Source organism: Meriones unguiculatus, chromosome 3 (genome assembly GCF_030254825.1).
Source record: "Meriones unguiculatus strain TT.TT164.6M chromosome 3, Bangor_MerUng_6.1, whole genome shotgun sequence".
NCBI classification, from domain to species: domain Eukaryota; kingdom Metazoa; phylum Chordata; class Mammalia; order Rodentia; family Muridae; genus Meriones; species Meriones unguiculatus.
This window is the reverse complement of record NC_083351.1, coordinates 47,436,668-47,457,020: the sequence shown is the minus strand read 5'-3', so window position 1 is coordinate 47,457,020 and position 20,353 is coordinate 47,436,668. Positions and strand designations below refer to the sequence as shown.

The 20,353-nt window shown below is 44.3% G+C and overlaps 1 protein-coding gene across 1 annotated transcript in view; it reads left to right on the top strand.

Annotated features, from left to right (window-relative positions):
* The first annotated feature begins 10,436 nt into the window (after positions 1-10,436).
* The window catches only part of Ptpn3 (protein tyrosine phosphatase non-receptor type 3), a 153,981-nt gene continuing 144,064 nt past the window's right edge, over positions 10,437-20,353 (top strand). Inside the window, exon 1 of the mRNA XM_021628093.2 lies at positions 10,437-10,609. Within this exon, the coding sequence (XP_021483768.1) occupies positions 10,561-10,609 (49 nt within the window). The 5' untranslated portion in view covers positions 10,437-10,560. The remainder of the gene's footprint in view (positions 10,610-20,353) is intronic.

Genomic DNA, 20,353 nt, shown 5'->3' with positions numbered 1-20,353 from the left:
CGAACCTGTCAGAGACAATGTCAACAAAGGTGATGACAGAGTGGAATTGCAAAGGCTGAATTAGGGTTGTCTAGGTAAGCCTGGGTGCTCTAAGGGGTGCCAGCATGTGCCAGGCAGCTGGCACATCATGAGCAACGGCAAGGAATCAAACAGCTGGAAGCATGAGCAGTTCTGTATTTCTGAGCTCTCAGTCAGGGATGAGGGAGAAGACTGGCTGCAGGTGACAGGAGAGGAGAGCAATGACTTCACCCTGAAGGCCAGAGGGAGCCACTGAAGTGTTTCACAAATGAGTGATACACCAGGAAGTGAATTTAACTGAGAATCAAGTTGCTACGATGATGGAGACAAAACAAGGGATTGGGCACCAAGAAAGTGGTGGATCAGAATGAGGCAGAATAAGCAAAACAGGAGGAAGACTCAGCCTGGAGGAGAGCAGGAAGAAAGTCAGAAAGAGCAACACCACTGTTAAAAACAGTGACTAGGGCTAGAGCGATGGCTCATCAGTTACCTGGGTTCGGATCTCAGCACCTACGTGTTACCTCATAACCATCCTTAACTCTGGTTCCAGAGGCTCCAGTGCCACCTTCTGTCCTTGTAGGTACCAGGGACACATGTGGTACACAGACACACATGCAGACATATATGCACTCATACATATAAGTTTAGAAGCTAAGACTAGAGTAGAAATCCATATTTATGAATGGGAAAGTGTTCTCCAGGGGCTGGAAAACAGCTCAGCAGTAAAGAGCACTCAGTACCTGGGTTTTCTTCCCACCACCTACCTATCTGTAACCATCTATTCACAACCATCTATAACTCTAGTCCCAAGGAATCCAACAGCCTTTTCTGGCCTCTGTGGGCACCACGTATGTGTGTGGTACACAAGGCATACATGCAGACAAAACAGCCATACACATACAATTAAATAAAAAAATTAATTTAAGTCTACTTAAAAAATGTCAAGGAACTAGAGAGCTGATTCAGTGGCCAAGAGCACTTAGTGTTCTTGGACCTGGATTCAGTTCTCAGCACCCACATGGCAGCTCACAACCATCTGTAACGCTAGTTCCAGGTGACCTGATGCCCTCTTCTGACCTCCTTGGGAACTGCACACACATAGCACGTATATATACAGGAAGGCAAAACACTAATACACATAAAAGTATTTCTACAAAACTGTCAAGTGAACTTGGCTGTGGTGGCACATATCTTGAATCCCAGCACTCAGGAGACAGAGACAGGAGGAACACAATGAGCTTAAGGTTATCCTGGTCTACAAAGAGAATTCCAGGCCATCCCGGTCTACACAGTGAGTTCCAAGTCATCTTGGCCTATGTACAGAACTGCAGGGCAGCGAGAACTACAGCCAGCTACATAGCAAGACCAAGAAAAAAATTACACGTGAAAAATGATTGAGAGGCACTATTTCACAATATGTGTGACACCTTAAAGTGCGCTGGATGTGCACGGCTGTCCACACATTTAGAAAAGTCTAAAGGAAAAAGGAAGATAAGCGCAAGATAGCATATCCCCAGTGTTGAAATTCCAAGTAACTCTTTCTCTATTTTATGTCTTTCTGCATTTTATTCTTCAGTTTATTTATCATTTTATTCTTCAGTTGATATGCCCAATCTTTATAATCAGAAAGATCTGTAAAGCTATTTTTATTTTGAAAAAATAAAAAATAGATCTAAGCAAGGGCTGACAAGATGGCTCAGTAGGTAAAATGCTTGCCCTGCAAGAACAGAGACCTGAGCTCAATCCTCAGAATCCAAGAATCAGGCATGATGGCATTTGGTTATAATCTCAGTGCTGGAGACACAGAAATAGGAAGATCCCTGGAGCTTGCTGACAGCTCCCAGACAGCCTAGCCTGCTTGGCAAGTTCCAGACCAGTGAGGGGACCTGCCTCAATTAAAAAAAAGGGGGGGGGGATGGATGGATATGTACACATGCTCACATGCATGCCCATAAACACACACACACACATATGCACCCCTAAATGCAAACCCTACCAAGACACCTTCTACTTTTTTTCTAGTTGTTCTTGGCCAGCTACTCTTGCAGAATCAGGAAACACTAAGTTCAATGAGAGAACCTGTCTCAAAATATAAAGTGGAGAACAATTGAGGAAGACACTGAACATTGACCTCTGACCTCCCGACATGCATGTGTGTGCATGCTTGTCTGCTTCTATATATGCACACACACAAACACACACAAAGAAAGAGGGTGTTGATGGCACTCTAGTCCACAGCAGTAGCCTGACTCCTCTTTTCTCGTGCTATTTTGTCTTCTTTTTCTTCATCCTATCCCTGTATCCATGACTTTTTATTTCTTTCTAAAGATGTGCTTCTCAAATTTTGGTGCATATATGGATTTCCAGGGAACTCTGTTTACTACATATTCTCAGGCCCCAGTCACAGTTCTGATTTCTTAGGTCAATAGTGGGTTTCAAGAATTTGTATCCTAAGAGTGGATACAAATGGATAGAAGGACCTGGTGGAGGGGGGGCACAAGACGACCAACAGAGGTAACAAATCTGGGCCCAGGGGGAGCCTGCTGAGACTGATGCACCAACCAAGGACCATGCCTGGAGAGTCCCTGGACCCCCTGCTCAGATGTAGCTGATAGGCAGCTCAGTCTCCATGTGGGTCCCCTAGAATAGGGAGAGGGGCAGACATGAACTCTGTTGCCTGCTCCTCAATCCCTTCTCCATGGAGGGGCGACCTTGCCAGGCCACAGAGGAAGAGGATGTAGGCAGTCCTAATGAGACTTGATAGGCTGGGGTCAGATGGTAGGGAGAAGGGCTCCCCCTCTCTGAGATCTAGGGGAAGGGTATGAGGGAAGTGGGAGCAAGGGTGGGACCAGGATGAGACAAGGGAGGGGCCTATGATCACGATGTAAAGTTAATCAATTTAAAAATAAATTTAAAAAATAAAAAAGATTTATTACAAAGAAAAGAAAAAGAATTTGTATCCTCGGGGTACTGGGTGATGTTCATCCTGTCTTGAAAATCATTGTCTTAGCAGATATAGGAGTCTTTCATCATTCTTGCCACTGACATGAGCTGAGGGAGATGAATGGTGTTGTACCCAGTATTCCCCATTTCCCAAAGTTGTTGATCCTAAAATATCAAAACAATCTTGTCAATTCAGACCTCACGGGCCTTCTGGGATACAGAGAAGGTGTCTGTGTAGTTCAAGGTATAGACAATGGCCAAGTGATAGCCTCCCAAACCTTTTCCATTTGACTCACAGTGTGGTGACTTTGTCCCATTATATATCATAACAATAATTATCACTATCAGCACATCTGTAACCGCCATAGGTTAAGCCTCTACTAAGTTTCAAACACTGTGCACAGTCTTTTACTAGCATTGTCTTCCTTGATACAGTAATTCTCCGTGGCAAATACTATCATTATCTCCACTGTCCCCGTGAGGACTGAGATTAAAGGAGGTTAAATTCAGGGTCATGACCTTGTAAACAGTGAAGCCACTTGAACCTAAACTGAGCTAAGTATGAATCCCATATGTTTTTCCCAGTTAATATTCCCCATGTATTGACCTTTCAAGTGTTTCCGGTGACAGTAACAACACAAGAGTAAAAAATTATGAAAATATCAAAGGCCTAAAATGAGAAGGTGAGACCAGCAAGATGGCTGAGCAGCTGCCAAGCCTGATAACCTGGATGTGGATCGACCTGGGAACCGGTGTGCCAATTGTCCTTTGACCTCTGACTGTTGGAAGCAAAAACATTCAGCAGTGTCTTATGGGATTTTGTATCTATATGGATGTAATAAATTCAATCTTGCTAGAGAGGAGAGGAAACATCTGTTGTTCTAAGGTTGCCACATGTTACGTGCTTTTATAAAATATGGATCCTAAGTAGACCATAAATTTCTAGGTGTGGAGCTAAGGATGTAGCTCAGAGGTAAAGCATTTATCTCTCATGTATGGCACTCTGTATTTAGACTCCAGCTCTGCAAAAAAGGAAAACAAAATGTCAGGTATGTGTGCTGTGCTGAGGAAACAGGAAAAAAAATGTATGTACAAAAATTACATAGCCAAAAACTGATTAAAATAGAATATTAAGTTTATCTAATCTGAGGAAGACAGGAAAGGAAGAAAACCAAAGCCAACAGGAAGTAATGAAATAGTGTAATTCAAATATATCAATAATTGCATTAAATATAAGAAGTCTGAGGAAAGGGCTCACAGGAAAAAAAAAAAGAATCGCTTGCCATGCAAAGCTGAAAACTTGAGTTCAATCCCCAAAACACACATTAAAAGCCCTAAAAAGTGGTATACAGCTGTGTGCATCTGAAATCCCAGCATACAGCTGTGTGTGTGTGGAATCCCCCAGAGATGGGAAATAGAAATAGGGGAGACGCCCAGAAGCCTGAAGACCAGATGGCCTGGGATACACTACTCAGCCAGAACAGCAAGAGACTCTGCCTCAAGAAGATGGAAACTGAGACTCAACTCCCAAAAGATGCCCTTAGACTGTCATAAGCACCATGGTACATGTGCACTTGTATATGCAGATCTAAGCGTACATAAAAAGTCTTTTCAAGTCATATAAAAATGACCAATAAATCCCCTCTCCCCACTGTCGGCCGTGTATTTGTTTTATTTGTTTGTTTGTTTTTAAGGTCCAACTACTGTCTACAAGAACCATCCATACTTTGAGGATGGGGAGTTGGCTCAGAGGATACAGGTACTTGCTGTGTATATTACCTTCCTGTTGTTGTGATAGAATACCATCACCAAAAGCAATTTTTTAGAAGAGTTTATTTTGGCTTACAGTTCCAGAGCGTCCATAGTGGCAGGGAAGGCTTGGTAGCAGGCAGCCAAAGCAGAAAGCTGGTTAATCTTTTTTTTTTTTTATGTTTGTGAGGATTTTACCTGTGTGTATGTTTATGTACATGTGTGCCTGGTGTCCTTGGAGGCCAGAAGGAGGCCTCTGATCCCCTACAGCAGGAGTCACAGATGATTGTGAGCTGTCGTGTGGGTGCTGGGAACCGAATCAGGGTCCTCTCCAGGAGCAGCCAGTGAGCTGAGCCATCTCACCAGCCCCTGGCTGATCCGCACAGGAGAGCAACAGGGGAAGTGGACCAAGGCTGTATACCATCAAAGCCGGCTGCCGGTGATGAACCTCTCCTAGCAAGGCTGCACTTCTTACGAGTGCCATAACCAAACACCAAACATCAGGACCAAGGGTTTAAAATGCCTGCAGGAGGCATTTCTCGACCAAACCACCAAAACAACAATGCAACTTGTGTAGTCCCAGCACCCTCTACTGAGACACTGGGGACAGAGACAGAAGAATAGATAGGCACCTGAAGGACAGAGACAGGCTCATAAAAGAGTGAAGAGGATGTCTCAGGAAAGGCAAGGATCAACACCAAAAGTTGTCCTCTGACTTCCATACAAGCTCTGTGCTGGATAGTCTTGGGTCAACTTGACACTAGCTAGAGTCATCAGAGAAGAGGGAGCCTCAGTTGAGAAAATGCCTCCATAAGATGGGGTTGTGTGCAGGCAAACCTGAAGGGCATTTTCTTAATTAAATGTACTGTGGTTCACTAGGCTGGTGGCCCTGAGTTCTATAAAAAAGCAGGCTCAGTAAGCCATGGAGAGCAAGCCAATCAGCAGTACTCCTCCGTGGCCTCTGCATCCGCTCCTGCCTCCGGGTACCTGGCCTGTTGGAGCTCCTGTCCTGATGGACTATCAGTTTGGAAGTGTAAGCCAAATAAACCCCTTCCTCCCTGACTTTTGGTCATGGTGTTTCAACACAGCAATAGAAACTCTAGTTAAGACAAGCACCATGACAATGACACAGACGTGCCTATATCTACAGACAAGAACATTCATTTACACACACACACACACACACACACACACACACACACACACCACTTTAAACAGATACGATAAAACTAAAACAGGGAAAGACATACCACAAAAAACACTAATTAAAAGTTGACAAAGTAGACACCACAACAAGGAATATTCATTACCAGGTATAAAGATTACATAATAACAAAAAGTTTTATTTCTATTGCTACACCAAGAAGACACTGTGTTTATAAAAGTACATGTACTTAAAACAAATCTTTACAATATATGTCACACACAAAAAAAGAGAAATAAACACACAGTCATAGTTGGGGTATTTAATGTTTCTGAGCAATTGGTAGAGGAAGTACACAGAAATTGGGAAAGATATAATAAACCATGTGCTGAGTAGAAAGCTGTTAGTAAAATACAAGGACGGAAACCTGAGTTCTATCCCCAAAACCAGTGTAAAAAGCCAGCTATGCTGGTATGCTCTTTTTCCCAGCACTCGGGAGGCAGAGGCAGGCAGATCTCAGAGTCTGAGGCCAGCCTGGGTTCAGAGTGAGCTCCAGAACAACGAGGACTACACAGAGACATCCTGGCTTGAAAACCCAGGGAAAAAAAAAGAAAAGGAAAAGGAAAAAGAGAAAGAAATAGAGCGGGAGATTAGACAAATGGCTCAGCAGCTGAGAGCGCCCACCGCCCTTGCAGAGAGCCTGAGTTCAGTTCCCAGCACCCACTTCAGGGAGCTCACAATAGCTGGAACTCTAGCTTCAGAGGGATCCAGTGCCCTCCCATGACCTCTGCAGGCACCTGTACATGCATGCACATGCTCACACAGACAACACCCATACTCATAAATTGAAAACAAATCTTTAGAAAGAAAGAGAAAGCAGGGCAGTGGTGGCACACTCCTTTAATCCCAGCACTCGGGACGCAGAGGCAGGCAGATCTCTGAGTTCAAGGCCAGCCAAGGCTATGTAGAGAGACTCTGTCTCTAAACATGGAAAAGCAAGAGTTAGAAAGATGGAGGAAAGAAGGAAGGGAGGGAGAAAGGACGCAGACAGGCAGATGGCGCACGTGAAACAGCCCCTGAGGCTATTTCTATCCCTCACACATATGTACCTTCACATACAAACACATACACCCACACACAAAAACAAGATATGATGAATGTCCACACACTCCACCAACTTGATTCAGTTGACACTGACAGAGTAGCTAGCCCCAAACAGCAGGGTTTACACCCTTTTCAGCTCACCTGGAATGCTCTCCACGATTACTGAGATTCTAGGCCACAAAGTGAATGTCAACAAATTTAAACTATGTTAAACAAGCTGTGAACAATATCCTACTACCCTGTAACTATACTCGCATTTGAATAGGATAGAATGTGACGAATTCCTTAAGGTGTGTGAGCTGAGGTGTTACATGTCTGTATGTTCATTTTTATCAAGTCCGTTCTGCAACGAGGCAATAGTGCCGAAAGTTTTCCATTGTCACTGTTCGGTGGGTATGCCATATATTCCTCAACACTAGCCAAGGCCTCTAAAGTTGCCCTGTGGCGGGCTGGCACCACACCAATGGACCTCATGTAATTCTGGGTAGATTTTATAGATTTTTTGCATTGATTGATTTCTTCATTAGTGCTTTGGTGGCATTGGGAGAGATTGTTGGTGGGGAGGGGGTCTTAATTGTTTAACTTTTCCTCCTATAATAATTGAATTTTAAAGATGTATTTGATTTAAATTAGGTATATCTCTGTGTGTCTATGTAAGCACATGCACATGAGGGTGAGTGCCTACAGAAGTCAGGGGCATCATATTCCAGGGAGCTGGAATTACACGAGGTTGTGAGCTGACTAATGTGGGTGCTGGGAATTAAACTGGGGTCGTCTGGAAAAACAGTATGCTCTCTCGATCACTGAGCTATCTCTCCAGCCACCTATGATAAAAAATTTCAATTGTCAACCATATTGGCTTAAGAAACATCTAGGACATTAGTGAGGCACACTTGCAGTTGTCTCTGCAAGGGAGTTTCTGTAAAGAATTGACTAAAGAGGTATCTTCATTAGGGTTTTATTGCTTCAAAGAGACACCATGACCCAAGAACTCTCATGAAGGAAGCCATTTAACTGCCTTACAGTTTCAGAAGATTAGACCATTATCACCATGGCAGTATGCAGCAGAGAGAATATAAGAGTTCTACATCTTGACCTAAAGGCAGAAGGAGACTGGGTCCCACACTGGGCAGAGCTTGGGCATAGGAGAGCTCAAAGCCCCACCTCCACAATGACACACTTTCTCCAACAAGGCCGAACTTCCTAATAGCTCCACTCCCTATGGGCCAAGCATTCAAACATATGAGTCTATGGGGCCATTCCTATTCAAACTACCATAAAAGGGAACACCCATTCTAAGTGTGGATGGCACAATTATCTAGCCTGGGGTCTCAAACTAAATTAAAAAGGAGAGAAGGAGAAAGACAACTGCACAACCATTACCCTTGCTCTGCTTCCTGGTCCACCCCAAAGTAGAAACAAGCAGCCTCACACTCCTGCTGCCCCAGCTGAGAGCTGCTTTCACCACCTCCTGCTTGGCCATGATGGATTGTACCCTTAAACTGTGAGCCAAAGTAATCCCTCCCCCCCCCTTAGATTCCTTCTTGTCATGTGACTGTCAAAGAAATGAGGAAAGTAAGTAATATACCTCTCATTGGAGTTATACAGAAGCCAGACCTCTCCCCACTTGTTAATAGACTAAATAAGCACAGTTTTGAGCTGCAGCACAGCCTTTAGTCTCAGCATTCAGAAGGCAGAGGCAGACAGACCTCTGAGATTGAGGCCAGTCTGGCCCCGGCTGTACTGTGCAGATGAAGGAACGTTTCTACTCATGTTGAAAGGAAAGAGTGTAGCTGGGTGCTACACTAGATAGATAGATGACAGATAGATAGATAGATAGATAGATAGATAGATAGATAGATAGGCAGGTGGATGGATGGATGGATGGATGGATGGGATGAATGGGTGGATTGGTGGATGAATGGATGGATGGATTGATGGATGGGTGGGTAGGTGGACAGGTGGGCGGGTAGATGGATGGATGGATGAGTAGGTGGGTAGGTGGGTGGGCAGGTGAATGGATAGAACAAATGAGAAGAAAAGAAGAAAGGACATGACAGGATCCTGACAGAAGGATCTGCTCTATCACAGACAGGATCCTTCAGGATTTGTGTGTGTGTGTGTGTGTGTGTGTGTGTGTGTGTGGTTACAGGAATAAAAATTTAGATTATTTTGCATTACTTAGTACATAATAATGCCTAGGCAAGGCCACCAAGTCAGGCTCATTTTATAAGCCACATGAGGATAACCCATTTAGCACTTACAAAGGTGGGTAAGGTCCAGTGAGGGCCTAGGTACAAAACTGTAATTGTTTTAGTATGATGCTGATCATTTGAAAGTTGCTTTGCACCAGGCACAGTGGCACACACCTGTAATCGCAGCACTCAGGAAGGCAGAGGCAGGAGGATCTGTATGAGTTCCAGGCCAGCCTGGTCTACAAAGGGAATGCAGGACAGCCAAGGCTACACAGAGAAACCCTATCTTGAAAAGAAAAGAAAAAAAAAGTTAGTTTGTATCATTTACTCAACATTCCAAGGGACCCCAGTTCCATTCCTAGCACCCACGTGGTAACTCCTACCTGTCTGTAACTCCAGTTCTGGAGTCTGATGCCCCTTTCTGGCCTCCTAGGGCACTGTGGGTACATGGTGCATGAACACACACACACACACACACACACACACAGAGAACACTCACACACATACAATTTTTAAATTCTCTAAATGTATGAAACATGAGAAATAGATAAATGGCCAGTTTCTTTCTCAGCCATTGGGAGAGGAAGCACACAGGAAATTGGGAAAGCTATAATAAACCTTGAGCTGCGAGAAAGCAAGGGGGAGGGGTGGTCCACAATCCCATCCCCAGGACTGGCGTGAAAGCCAGGACTTGTCTCGTGGCATGATCTTAGTTGCTCACCAAGGAAGACTGTAATTACTAAACTGAGCATCTGCTATTTAGCCTTACTTGGCCACTTCCTACCTGTGTTTCCTTGAGCAGGACAGGAGCCTCTTCCAGGCTCACTATTCTTACTTCTAAAACGGACATAATGGTGGCCGCCCTGCCCTCTTTCCAAAACAGGAGGATACATGTGGTGTTTTCCGTAGGAGCATCCCTGTCTGGCGGCCTAGCCCCTGGCACCGCCCCTTTCTACAGAACTGTTCTTTCTTCTGACCGGCAAGAAGCAGCACTCACGGGGCAGGGACTTCACTGGCTGCACTTGGCTCAGTGAAGTGCTCTCTCCCTCGAGCAGAATCGTCAGGGCGCAACACAAATTTATTTACATTGTGAAACAGTCTGTCTGCTATGCGACAACAAATTAAGCTCGGGGTGACTATTCCTGTAAAACATGTCCTACGCACAGCGCTACTATTATGGGGTGGATAGGCCTGGTGGAGAATCAATTAAAAACTCTGACACACGAGCCCTGAGACCTGTTTCACTGGTTTACCCAGAAGAAAATAATCCTGTCACATTGGCGCTTGGAAGCTAATGGAGGCGAGACTTCTGAGGCAGCTCCCGGGCTTTGCAGCACAGACCGGAGCTTTTCTGAAGTGCTAGTTAAAGGATTACAGCTTTCCAGTCGCCATCGGGCCAGCAGCAGCATGGTGGAGCAAGAGGGGTTCACGCCACGTGGGCCACCCGAGGACAACCGTGAGTTCCCTTGAGAAGTGGAGGGAACGGGGGTAATGTGTTTTCTTTTATTTGTTCCGGTGTTGAAGTGAAAGCCAGTGTTGAGGACGTAAAATCTAAGGGATGTTAAGCTTGAAATGTCCTCTGTTTTCCTCATCGGGGCCCTCTTGTGAAGAGGTATAAAAAAATAAAGTTGCAGGCCTTGCCCAGGAAGAGCCCCACAAACAGAAACGGAGAGGGCTGACAGTGGGCTGGGAATCTTGGTCATTCTGTAACAGCCGGTGCGCCGTGTAATGTTCGTGGTAATTCGGACATCTGTGCAAGCCAGTCTTCCCAGCGCACTGCCTGAGACAGCTCCTGTTTCTCAAGCTGAATAAACCGAGGGGAGTCTGAGGTTCGGGCAGGATAACTCCGGAAGTGGCCTAGAACGTGAGCATCAGTGGGAGTCAAGCAGGCCAGAGGGAGTGAAAGGTCAGCATCAGCCAACTGGGGAGAGACAGGTGTGCATAGACGGCGGGGGGGGGGAGGGGGTGGACTCTGCTATGCCCTGATTCCTAAGCAAAGACGCAAAAAGAGTGTTGGAGACACGGAAAACAAAGGTCAGGCACGGGACAAGACACGGCCTGCCTGCTCCTGCCTTGAACCTTCCTACAGAGTGGGGTATTTTCACAGGAAATGCTCTTATGGGTCAGGAATCCGTTCAGTTCATAGCAAAGGGTGTTTGGTAGTTCTGGTCATAAAACCCGCCCTCAGCTTCTTTTCATTTTTTTTTTTTTTTTAATATAAAAAGTTGAAGGGGGGGGCTAGAGAGCTTCCATTTTTAGCCAAGAACACTTATTACTCACTGTATTTCGAGAAGGCGGCGTTCTGTTTCTGTTCTCACTCAAGTTACTTTTTAAACTATTTATTTATTTATTTACTCCTCAGCCTTGGGCTGGAACTTAGGGCCTTGTGCATGCAAGGCAAGCACCGCATGTACCACTGAGCCACCCTTCAGTTGCTGTTTAAATCTTTTTTTTTTAAGATTTATTTATTTTATGTACATGAATGTGTTGCCTGCATGTATGTATGTGCACCTGTGTGCCTGCTGCTTGAAAAGGCGAGAAGGTGTGACAGATTCCCCTGGAACTGGAGTTATACATGGTTGTGAGCCATCTATAACTCAGGACTGAACTCAGGTCCTCTGGAAGAACAGCAAGCGCTCTTAGCCACTGAGCCATCTCTCCATCCCTGCTATTTAAGTCCCCCATATTGCTTAAAAATGTTATTTCTGAAGAACGATACAAACCTGTGTCTATTAGCTTTCTTCGTCTCTCAGAGTCTCAGAACACACAGGAGACTCAGAGTCTTGGAGTTTTGCTGAGGTTCTTGGGATGCAAAGAATCAGGCCAAGGCCATATCTGCCACCATTACCCACACCACCACTCTCTCCTCATCCAGTGCACTTTCGAACTTCACAAGGCTTTCACGTAGGACTTCGTATTTTCTTTAAATTTTTACTCATTTATTTTATTTTATGTATATATGTACCTATGTACCTGCATGTGTGGATATGCCTCACATGTGTGCCTGGTGCCCTAAGAGGTCAGAAAAGAGTATCAATGCCCTGGAACCGGAGCTATGGATGGTTGTGAACCAGCCCCAGAATCTCTCCGCTGGAGCAACAAGTGCTCCTAACCTCTGAGCCATCTCTCCAGCCTCAGATCATACTTCTCAAATCATGTTTCTGTTGTATAAAGCAACAAAAAGAATCACGTGTCACTGAAATGTTCCATTTTTTCACTTGGCAAAAGACAGTGACTCCCCAGAGAATTGTGGGTTAAAGGCAAACCAGTAGTAAAACCCTGGAAGCATGCTAACTAATACTCCCACAATGCTCTTTGTTCAAAGGAGTGGGAGAGGAGGTCCTAGACCAAACTGTTCCCTCTTCCTACCTGAGTTATCTCTCAAATGCCAAAGCCTTACCATGGATATACCAGCTCTTCCTTAAATATAAACTGTTGTGGGCTGGGGAGATGGCCCCACCATTGAAATACTCACCATACAGTGAAAAACAGACTCAGATCTCCAGAACAGACTTTTTTAAGTTGTCATGGTAATGCATGTTTTTAATCCTAAGGCTGCAAGGCTGAGACTGGCAGATTCTTGGATTCAATGGCCAGTGAGAGAGCCTATCTCCAAAACAAAGTGGTTGGCTCCTGAGGTTGACCTATGGCTTAGACACACACACACACACACACACACGTACACACACACACACACACCACAACCCTTCTAGAGCCAATCCAATCCCACAAGCAATTATTGATCATCCTTGAAGCCCCTGTGCCAGGTACTAAAGGTTGACACATAAATTCCAGATATAATCCTTGCCCCCAAATAGCTATACAATCTGTTATTACTAAAAAGATTTCTCATAAATTTACTATGACATATATTCTCTCGTATATACTGGTATATACTGTTATGAGAACAGAGAAGAGACTTGAATAGCCTGGTAGGTCATTCATGAGTTGGCTATAGAATTACCCTGAGAGCCAGCAAGGTTGGGAATAGAAATTATACATTATATCTCAAAGAATATAAAACAAGGGCTCTAACACATGTGGACATATATGCATGATTCACTCTAGGCAAAAGATAGGGGTACCCCAAATGACCATTAGTGGGCCAACGGGTGAATCAGATATGAACTCTCCATGCAGAGGAACATCACTCTACCGTTAAAGAAAACAAGACTCGGTGCCATGCAACCATGTGGATGAAAACATTAGACTAAGCAAAAGAAGCCAGACTCGAAAGTCTGAGCGGTATGATTCCATGTATATGTAGGATCCAGAACAGGCAAATCCATAAACTGAATATAGATTACTTACTGCTGGGAGCCAGAAGGGGTGTGTGGGGGCATCTTAGAACAGGATTTTCTTTGGGGGTGATGAAAATCTCCATAAAAGGGATTGCAGTCGTATTAACACTCTCCTTTTTGCTCTGACAAAAATAACAGTTTAGGGAAGAAAGGGTTTACCTCTAGGGTCTAGTGCGTCATGGCTTGACAGAAATGGCGGCAGGGGCATGAGGAAGTTAGATCTGCTGTCAGGGAGCTGAGAGCAATGAATGCTGGCACTTAGCTCAATTTTTCCTCTTTCCTTCTAGACCCTAACCCACATTTAGGAGGGGTCTTCACACCTCCGTTAACCAAAACTAACACTTCCTCACAAACATACCCAGAGGTTTGTCCCCTAAGTGATTCTAGATCCTGTCAGGCTGACAGAATAGTGTTTCCATAGCATTGTAAGTTAACTAAATGCCAGAGAACTGTTCTATTTATTTAACACAATGCTGGCTAGCTTAATGCCTGCTTGACACAAGCTTGAGTCATTGGAGAAGAGAGAGCCTCAGCTGAGAAAATGCCTCCATAAGATCAAGCTATAGCCAAGCCTGTGTTTTGTTTTGTTTTGTTTTGTTTTCATTTGGTGAAGCTGCCCTGGGCTGGTGGTCCTGGGTTCTATAAGAAAGTGGCAGATCAACCATGAGGAGCAAGCCAGTAGGCAGTGCTACCCCATGACCTCTGCCTCAGCGCCTGCCTCCAGGTCCCTGCCCTGTTTGAATTTCTGTCCTGACTTCCTCTGATGATGAACAGTGATGTAGAAGAATAAGCCAAACAAGCCCTTTCCTCCCTACGTTGCTTTAGTCATGGTTTCATCACAGCAAAAGGAACCCTAAGATGAATGGATAGTTCTAGGATGTGTGAATTTTACCCCAATTGTAAAGAGAGAAAGAAAAAGAAAGGCAAAGGGGAGGGGGGGCTCTAAAGAAGCGATGGGGAATGTGGAAGCTAACTGCTGACATCCGAAGATAAGTTCTTTTCAAGCCAGAATGACTTTGGGTTTGGTCCTGAGAGAAAAAGAACAGCCAAGAATGGCCTTCAATACACTGTTATGGGAACAGAGAAGAGAAGCAAATAGTCTGGTAGAATGACTTCATCAGATCTGTGGTTTGCACTGGACATTTGAGTCGAAGGCTAAGAAGAAGAGGGATTCATGGAAGCAATATGTGAAGGCTGCTGGCCTAGTGAGAGATCAGAAAGAACATTCCAGGTCTAAAACACCTGCAGCTAAGTCACTAGAAATACCCTCTGCCAAATTCAAATTGAGAAATTCTAGCTGGGAGGAAGGGGGAGTACTTTTCAACCTGATTTTTAAATCAGCATAAGCCCATCGTTTTGCACAGCCTACCAGCTTTGGCTTCCAAATTAACCTACTTCCTCTTCCTGTGGAGATTACTCATAAAAACTTGTCCCAGCACAAACACCTCACCAAAGCAGCAAGCCTATTTTTGATGAGAACAAACTGCAGTCAAAAATAGGCTTGGAAAAGGAGCTCAGATGCAAAGTTAACATGTCAGGTTGGGTCATGTTAGCATATTGAAAATCATGCACACTGACTCAAAACTGAACAGGAGGCTGGAGGAATGCTCCAGCTGTTAAGAGCATTTGCTCTGCTTTCAGAGGCCTGGGTTCCTAGCACCCACATTGAGCAATTCACGATTGCCTACAATTCCAGCTGTAGGGAATCAGATGCCCTCTTCTGACCTCCATGGGTACATATGCACATACAGAGAGAAAAAGACATGCACATATACATGAATAAAATAATTCTTTTTACAATTTTTTGAATGAAAACAATAAAAGTTTGATCTACCCCACACTGTGAGCTTTCATGTCAATAAGTCCTAATAAAGCTGATCAAGTCAAACTGCAGGTGGAATTCAGGCCTTAGTCACGTAATGGTCATTGTATCAGCCAGCTCCCCCTTGTGCTAGAGAAATAAACGACTTAGAGAGAAAACCAAGGCCCAAGGGCTTTTCTGGATTCTCAGTGATAAAACCAGAACTTCTAGGCACCCGGATTCCAATGTCACCAAATGAACTTTGCCAAACTCCTCCTCGAGCACAACTCGGCTTCATTTGGAAAATGAAAAGATGACAGAGCCATGAAGAGGAGAGAGGAACACCTGCCATCCATAATGTAGAGGAAGACGCAGTGGGCCTCCGTATTCACAGCTTACTGGTCACAGGTTTCCCTTTAGCCGGGTCCTAAGGCTGCATCCATGTCTACAGTTTCAAGGGCCAGTCAAAAATATTCAGAAAAAATATGCATCTGTACTGGTCACTAACAGACTGGGTTAGTCTTGAAGCAATGCCCCGGGACACTCATACATCATCGGCCCTGTGTTAGGTATTCTGGGTATGTAGTTGGAGTACGCAGGAGAACTGTACAAGCCCCACGCACATACCAAAGCATTTTACGGAAGGGACTTGAACATCCGGGAGTTAGGGGCTGAAAGGGTCCTGGAACCAATTCCCTATCAGCATGGAAGGTTGCCCGTGTGTTCAAAGAGTAAGAATTCAAGTGAGTCCTCAAACTCTTGACTGCGAATGTGACCTGACCATGTGGTGGTTTTCAGGCAGGCTGCAGGAGAATTTCTTTTCCTTTTCTTTTCCAAACCATTCAGTAAACAAACCCTCCTCAGGCCCTCCATGTCCTAGATAGGGTTTGGGATAGAGGGAGAAAGATGGTCCAGGCTGGTCTCTAGAGATGCTCACAAGCTCTGAACGGAGGATGTAGTGAGAGCTAGCCTGTCTCACACAATGGAACTGATAATTACACGTTCCATCTTCTGAGAGTGAGAGGCTTGCATACATTACCTCTCATTCTTATAAGAAAAACATCAAGGAGAGTATTATTATCCCCATCTGGGAGATAAGGAAAAGTAAAACCTAAGCATAAGGAAGTTATGGAATTTAGCCAAGACCACCCCGCTAGTACTAGCAGAAAAAAATACAAACCAAAGCTTTGAACAAGGTTCCTTGGCTCCGCTGGCTCTGCTTTTCTGTCTGAAAACTTTGCTCATACTGAAAGGGGTCCCGGGACCCCTTTCAGTATGAGCAAAGTTCACTGTTATTTCTTCCTTCCTCCTTCCCTTTCTTTTTAACATTTAGTTTATTGTTAATCGTGTATATGAGTAGCAGTATGTTCATATGACAAGCACCTGCAGAGTCCAGAAGAGGGCACTGGCTCCCTCAGAGCGGGACTAACTAACAGGTGTTGGTGAGCCGCTGGACATGTGTGCTGGGAACTGGAGTCCTCTGAAAAAGAAGTATGTGTTCTTAATCACTAAGCTGCCACTCTCGGCTGTCCTGGTCGCTTTTCTGGCCTTGCTCGTCTGCGCCTTTTAGCAGACAGCAGTATCTATAGTCAGGACTCATAACAAAATAACCAAGTTTTAAACATTCATGCCAAGTGGCAAGGTAGGGGACTGAGTAATTAGATGCTTACTTGACAGTAGCAGATATTTGGACACTACTACTGAAGGTTGTACAGAGGAAGAATATAGGACAGAAAACACTGGGACGCTTCATGACCTCGACTTTGGCAATGCTTCCTTAAGTATGATGTAAGAAACAAAAGGAAGAAAAATACTCACTGAACGTCATCAAAATGGAAACCTTTACGTATGTGTGAAAGAATGCTACAACACAGCGAAGAGTGGATCTTCAGAGGGCACGACACTTCACACTCCCTAACACTAGTAGGGAAATGGCTCAGTTGGTGCAGTGTTTGCTGTGCAAGCATGAAGTACCGAGTTCAGATGCCCCTAAACCTGTATAAAAAGCCAGCTCTGCTGACACATGTCTGTAATCCCAGCATTGAGGTGACAGAAACGAGGTAATTCCTGGAGTTTGCCGGCCAGCCAGTCTACCTGAATAGGTAAGCTCCAGAGAGACTCAGATTCCATTCCTAGTACCTAACTTCAAGGATCACGACTGCATATAACTCTAGTTCCAGGGAATCTGACACCCTCTTCTCTCTTCCATGGGTACCAATACTCACGTTGCATATACACTGAGAGACCCATATGCTGACATAAAAACAGAAGTAAACGTTTTAAAAAAAAATAATAAGGTTGAGACCAATTAAGAAAGACTTAATATCAACACACACATGGGGACTGTTGAATTAAAACTAACAAAAATAACTGGTACCAAGAGCCATAAAGAAATTGGAACTCTTGTACACCGCTGGTGAGACTATAAAATTCTGCAGCTTCAATAAAACCCAGCACAGTAATTCCTAAAAGAAAGTTTAAACTGGATAGCCAAGAAGCATGCCTTTAATCCCAGCCCTCGGGAGGCAGAGGTCAGTGGATCTCTGAGTTTGAAGCTAGCCTGGCCTATAGAGTGAGAGGACAGTCACAGAGAATACACAGAGAAATTCTGGCTCCAAAAACTAACCAACCAACCAACCAACAAAAAAACAAAAGTGGAATTACTGTATGACCTAGTGACTCTGCTTTAGTCAAAAAAAAAAAAAAAGCAAGTGAAGACATGAAAACAATTTGCACACCCATGTTCTTAGCAGCATTGTTCACAACAGTAAAAACACATCAGCAATTCAAATGTTCATTGGCAGCTGACCCAAGAAGGTATGCTGGGCACACTCAACTGTTAGATCTGAAGGAAACAATGGAATAATCTTCGGACTCTCAAAGGACAGGGATACACACACACACACACACACACACACACACACACACTGTACCCTCAATGAACACTACATCCAGTAAAACCAGCCACACAAAGACAGGTGAGTCAAGTTCATAGAGACAGAATGGAGAAAGGTACCTGGGCATCTGGAGGACCCCTGGGAGATGTGCTGAATGAGCACAGAATCTCAGAATTCGGTCTGCAGAATGGAGAAACATTCGCAAGGGGAAGCATGGGTTGTATTGACAGTAACATAGCACCTCGGGTGCACAGAACTGTGCCTACAAATTGCCTATAAACAGCTAGAATGGTACATTTCATGTACTTTGTTATGTTCCATATATTTTATCACAATCAAGTTTTCAAACTGTCACACAAACAGTGGGGCATAGTGGCACACACCTTTAATCCCAGAACTCAGGGAGGCAGAGACAGGTGGATCGCCGTGAGTTTGAGGCCAGCCTAGTCTACAAAGCAAGTCCAGAACAGCCAAGGCAACACAGAGAAATCCTGTCTCAGAAGGAAAAAAGGGAAGGAAGGAAGGAAGGAAGGAAGGAAGGAAGGAAGGAAGGAAAGAAAGAAAGAAAGAAAGAAAGAAAGAAAGAAAGAAAGAAAGAAAGAGAAAGTCACATAAATGCATGCATCTACTGATCTCAAATTCCCCCAAATTTGCATTTTATAGGCCAAAACTGTGGTTTTAAAAACCCACTAAAGGACTGATGAGATGGCTCAGCAGGTTACCTTCTGAGGTGCTTACCCCACAAGGCTGGCAACCAGAGTTCAATCCCTGGAACCTATGTAAAAGGTGGAAGGAGAGAAGCAAGTCCTCACAGTTGCCCTCTGCCCTCCACCTGCCCACCCATGTACACACACAATAACAAATTACACAAAAACATCCATTAAAACTAGGCATGGTGCTATCACTCCGGGGCTGAGGCAGAAGCATTGGAGTTCAAGGCCAGCCTAAACTATGTTGCAAGACCTTGTTTCAAAAAAAAAAAAAAAAAAAAATTTAGCTTGATTTGAAACTATTTAATGAGTACAGAACTTCGGTTCTGCCAGACAAAGAAGTTTACAGGTTGGGTGTGTAATAAAGAAGTTAGACACTACTAACCTGTATACTCACAAATGGTTAAGATGGCAAACCCTGGGCTGGAGAAATAACTCAGAGGTTAAGAGCTCTGGCTGTTCTTCCAAAGGTCCTGAGTTCAATTCCCAGCAACCTCACGGTGGCTCATAACCATCTATACTGAGATCTAGTGCCCTCTTCTGGTGCACAGGCACACAGGCAGAACACTGTATAAATAATAAATAAATAGATAGTCTTTTTTTTTAAAAAAAAAAAAAGGCAAACTCCTTGCTGTGTATTTTACAATTAAAACTTTTAAAAGTATCCACGACAAGGCTGGGTGTGGTGGCACATGCCTATGAATCCCAATAATACTCACAAGACTGAGACAAGAGGATCATGAGTTCCAAACCAGACTAGGCAATGTTTAAAAAAAAAAAAAAAAGTGTGCCAACAGCCTACGTGAAACTGGGGAAATGCCAAGCGACAGCCAACAGGGATGAAGAAACCTCAGAGGCTGTTCAGGAAGTTAATTAGGGCATTCTCTGGGACAGTCAACTCTCAGTCTCTAGCCATGAGGAACTAGAAGATGGGCGAAAGCAGACTGATGGCCCGCCCAGACTCTCTGATTTTGATGACCTGGGTGGAGGGAGGATTTTGAATCGCTAAGAAGTGTAAGCTCAGGAACCCAGTGATGCTGGTAAGGCTGCACTTGCCTGCCCTCCCTCCTCTTTACCAGCCCAGAAAGACACAGCATCTATCCCAGGCGGAGTACAGGGTACAGGTACAAGGATATTCAGGGGACTAGGACTCTCCGTACTAACTGACATCTACCAGGACCTACTAGCATGTCCTCCCCACAACGAAGAAAGGCAGCTCCTGAAACTGTGTCACCAATCATTGTAAGCCTAGCAGAGTTCTAAAGTCCAAAAGAGCTTCAACCAAGAATAAGAGAATTAATACATGATGTAGTAGAACCAATTGAACCAACATGATCAAAACATATCTTATATTCTCAAACTTCAGAGGCACATGAGGGGGAAAAGAGAGGAGAGAGAGACTGGAAGAAACTATAAAGACTAATATATGCAAAATGCACCAATATTGAGCTCAGTTGCAACTGGAATTCATTCTAATACTTGGAGATAGTT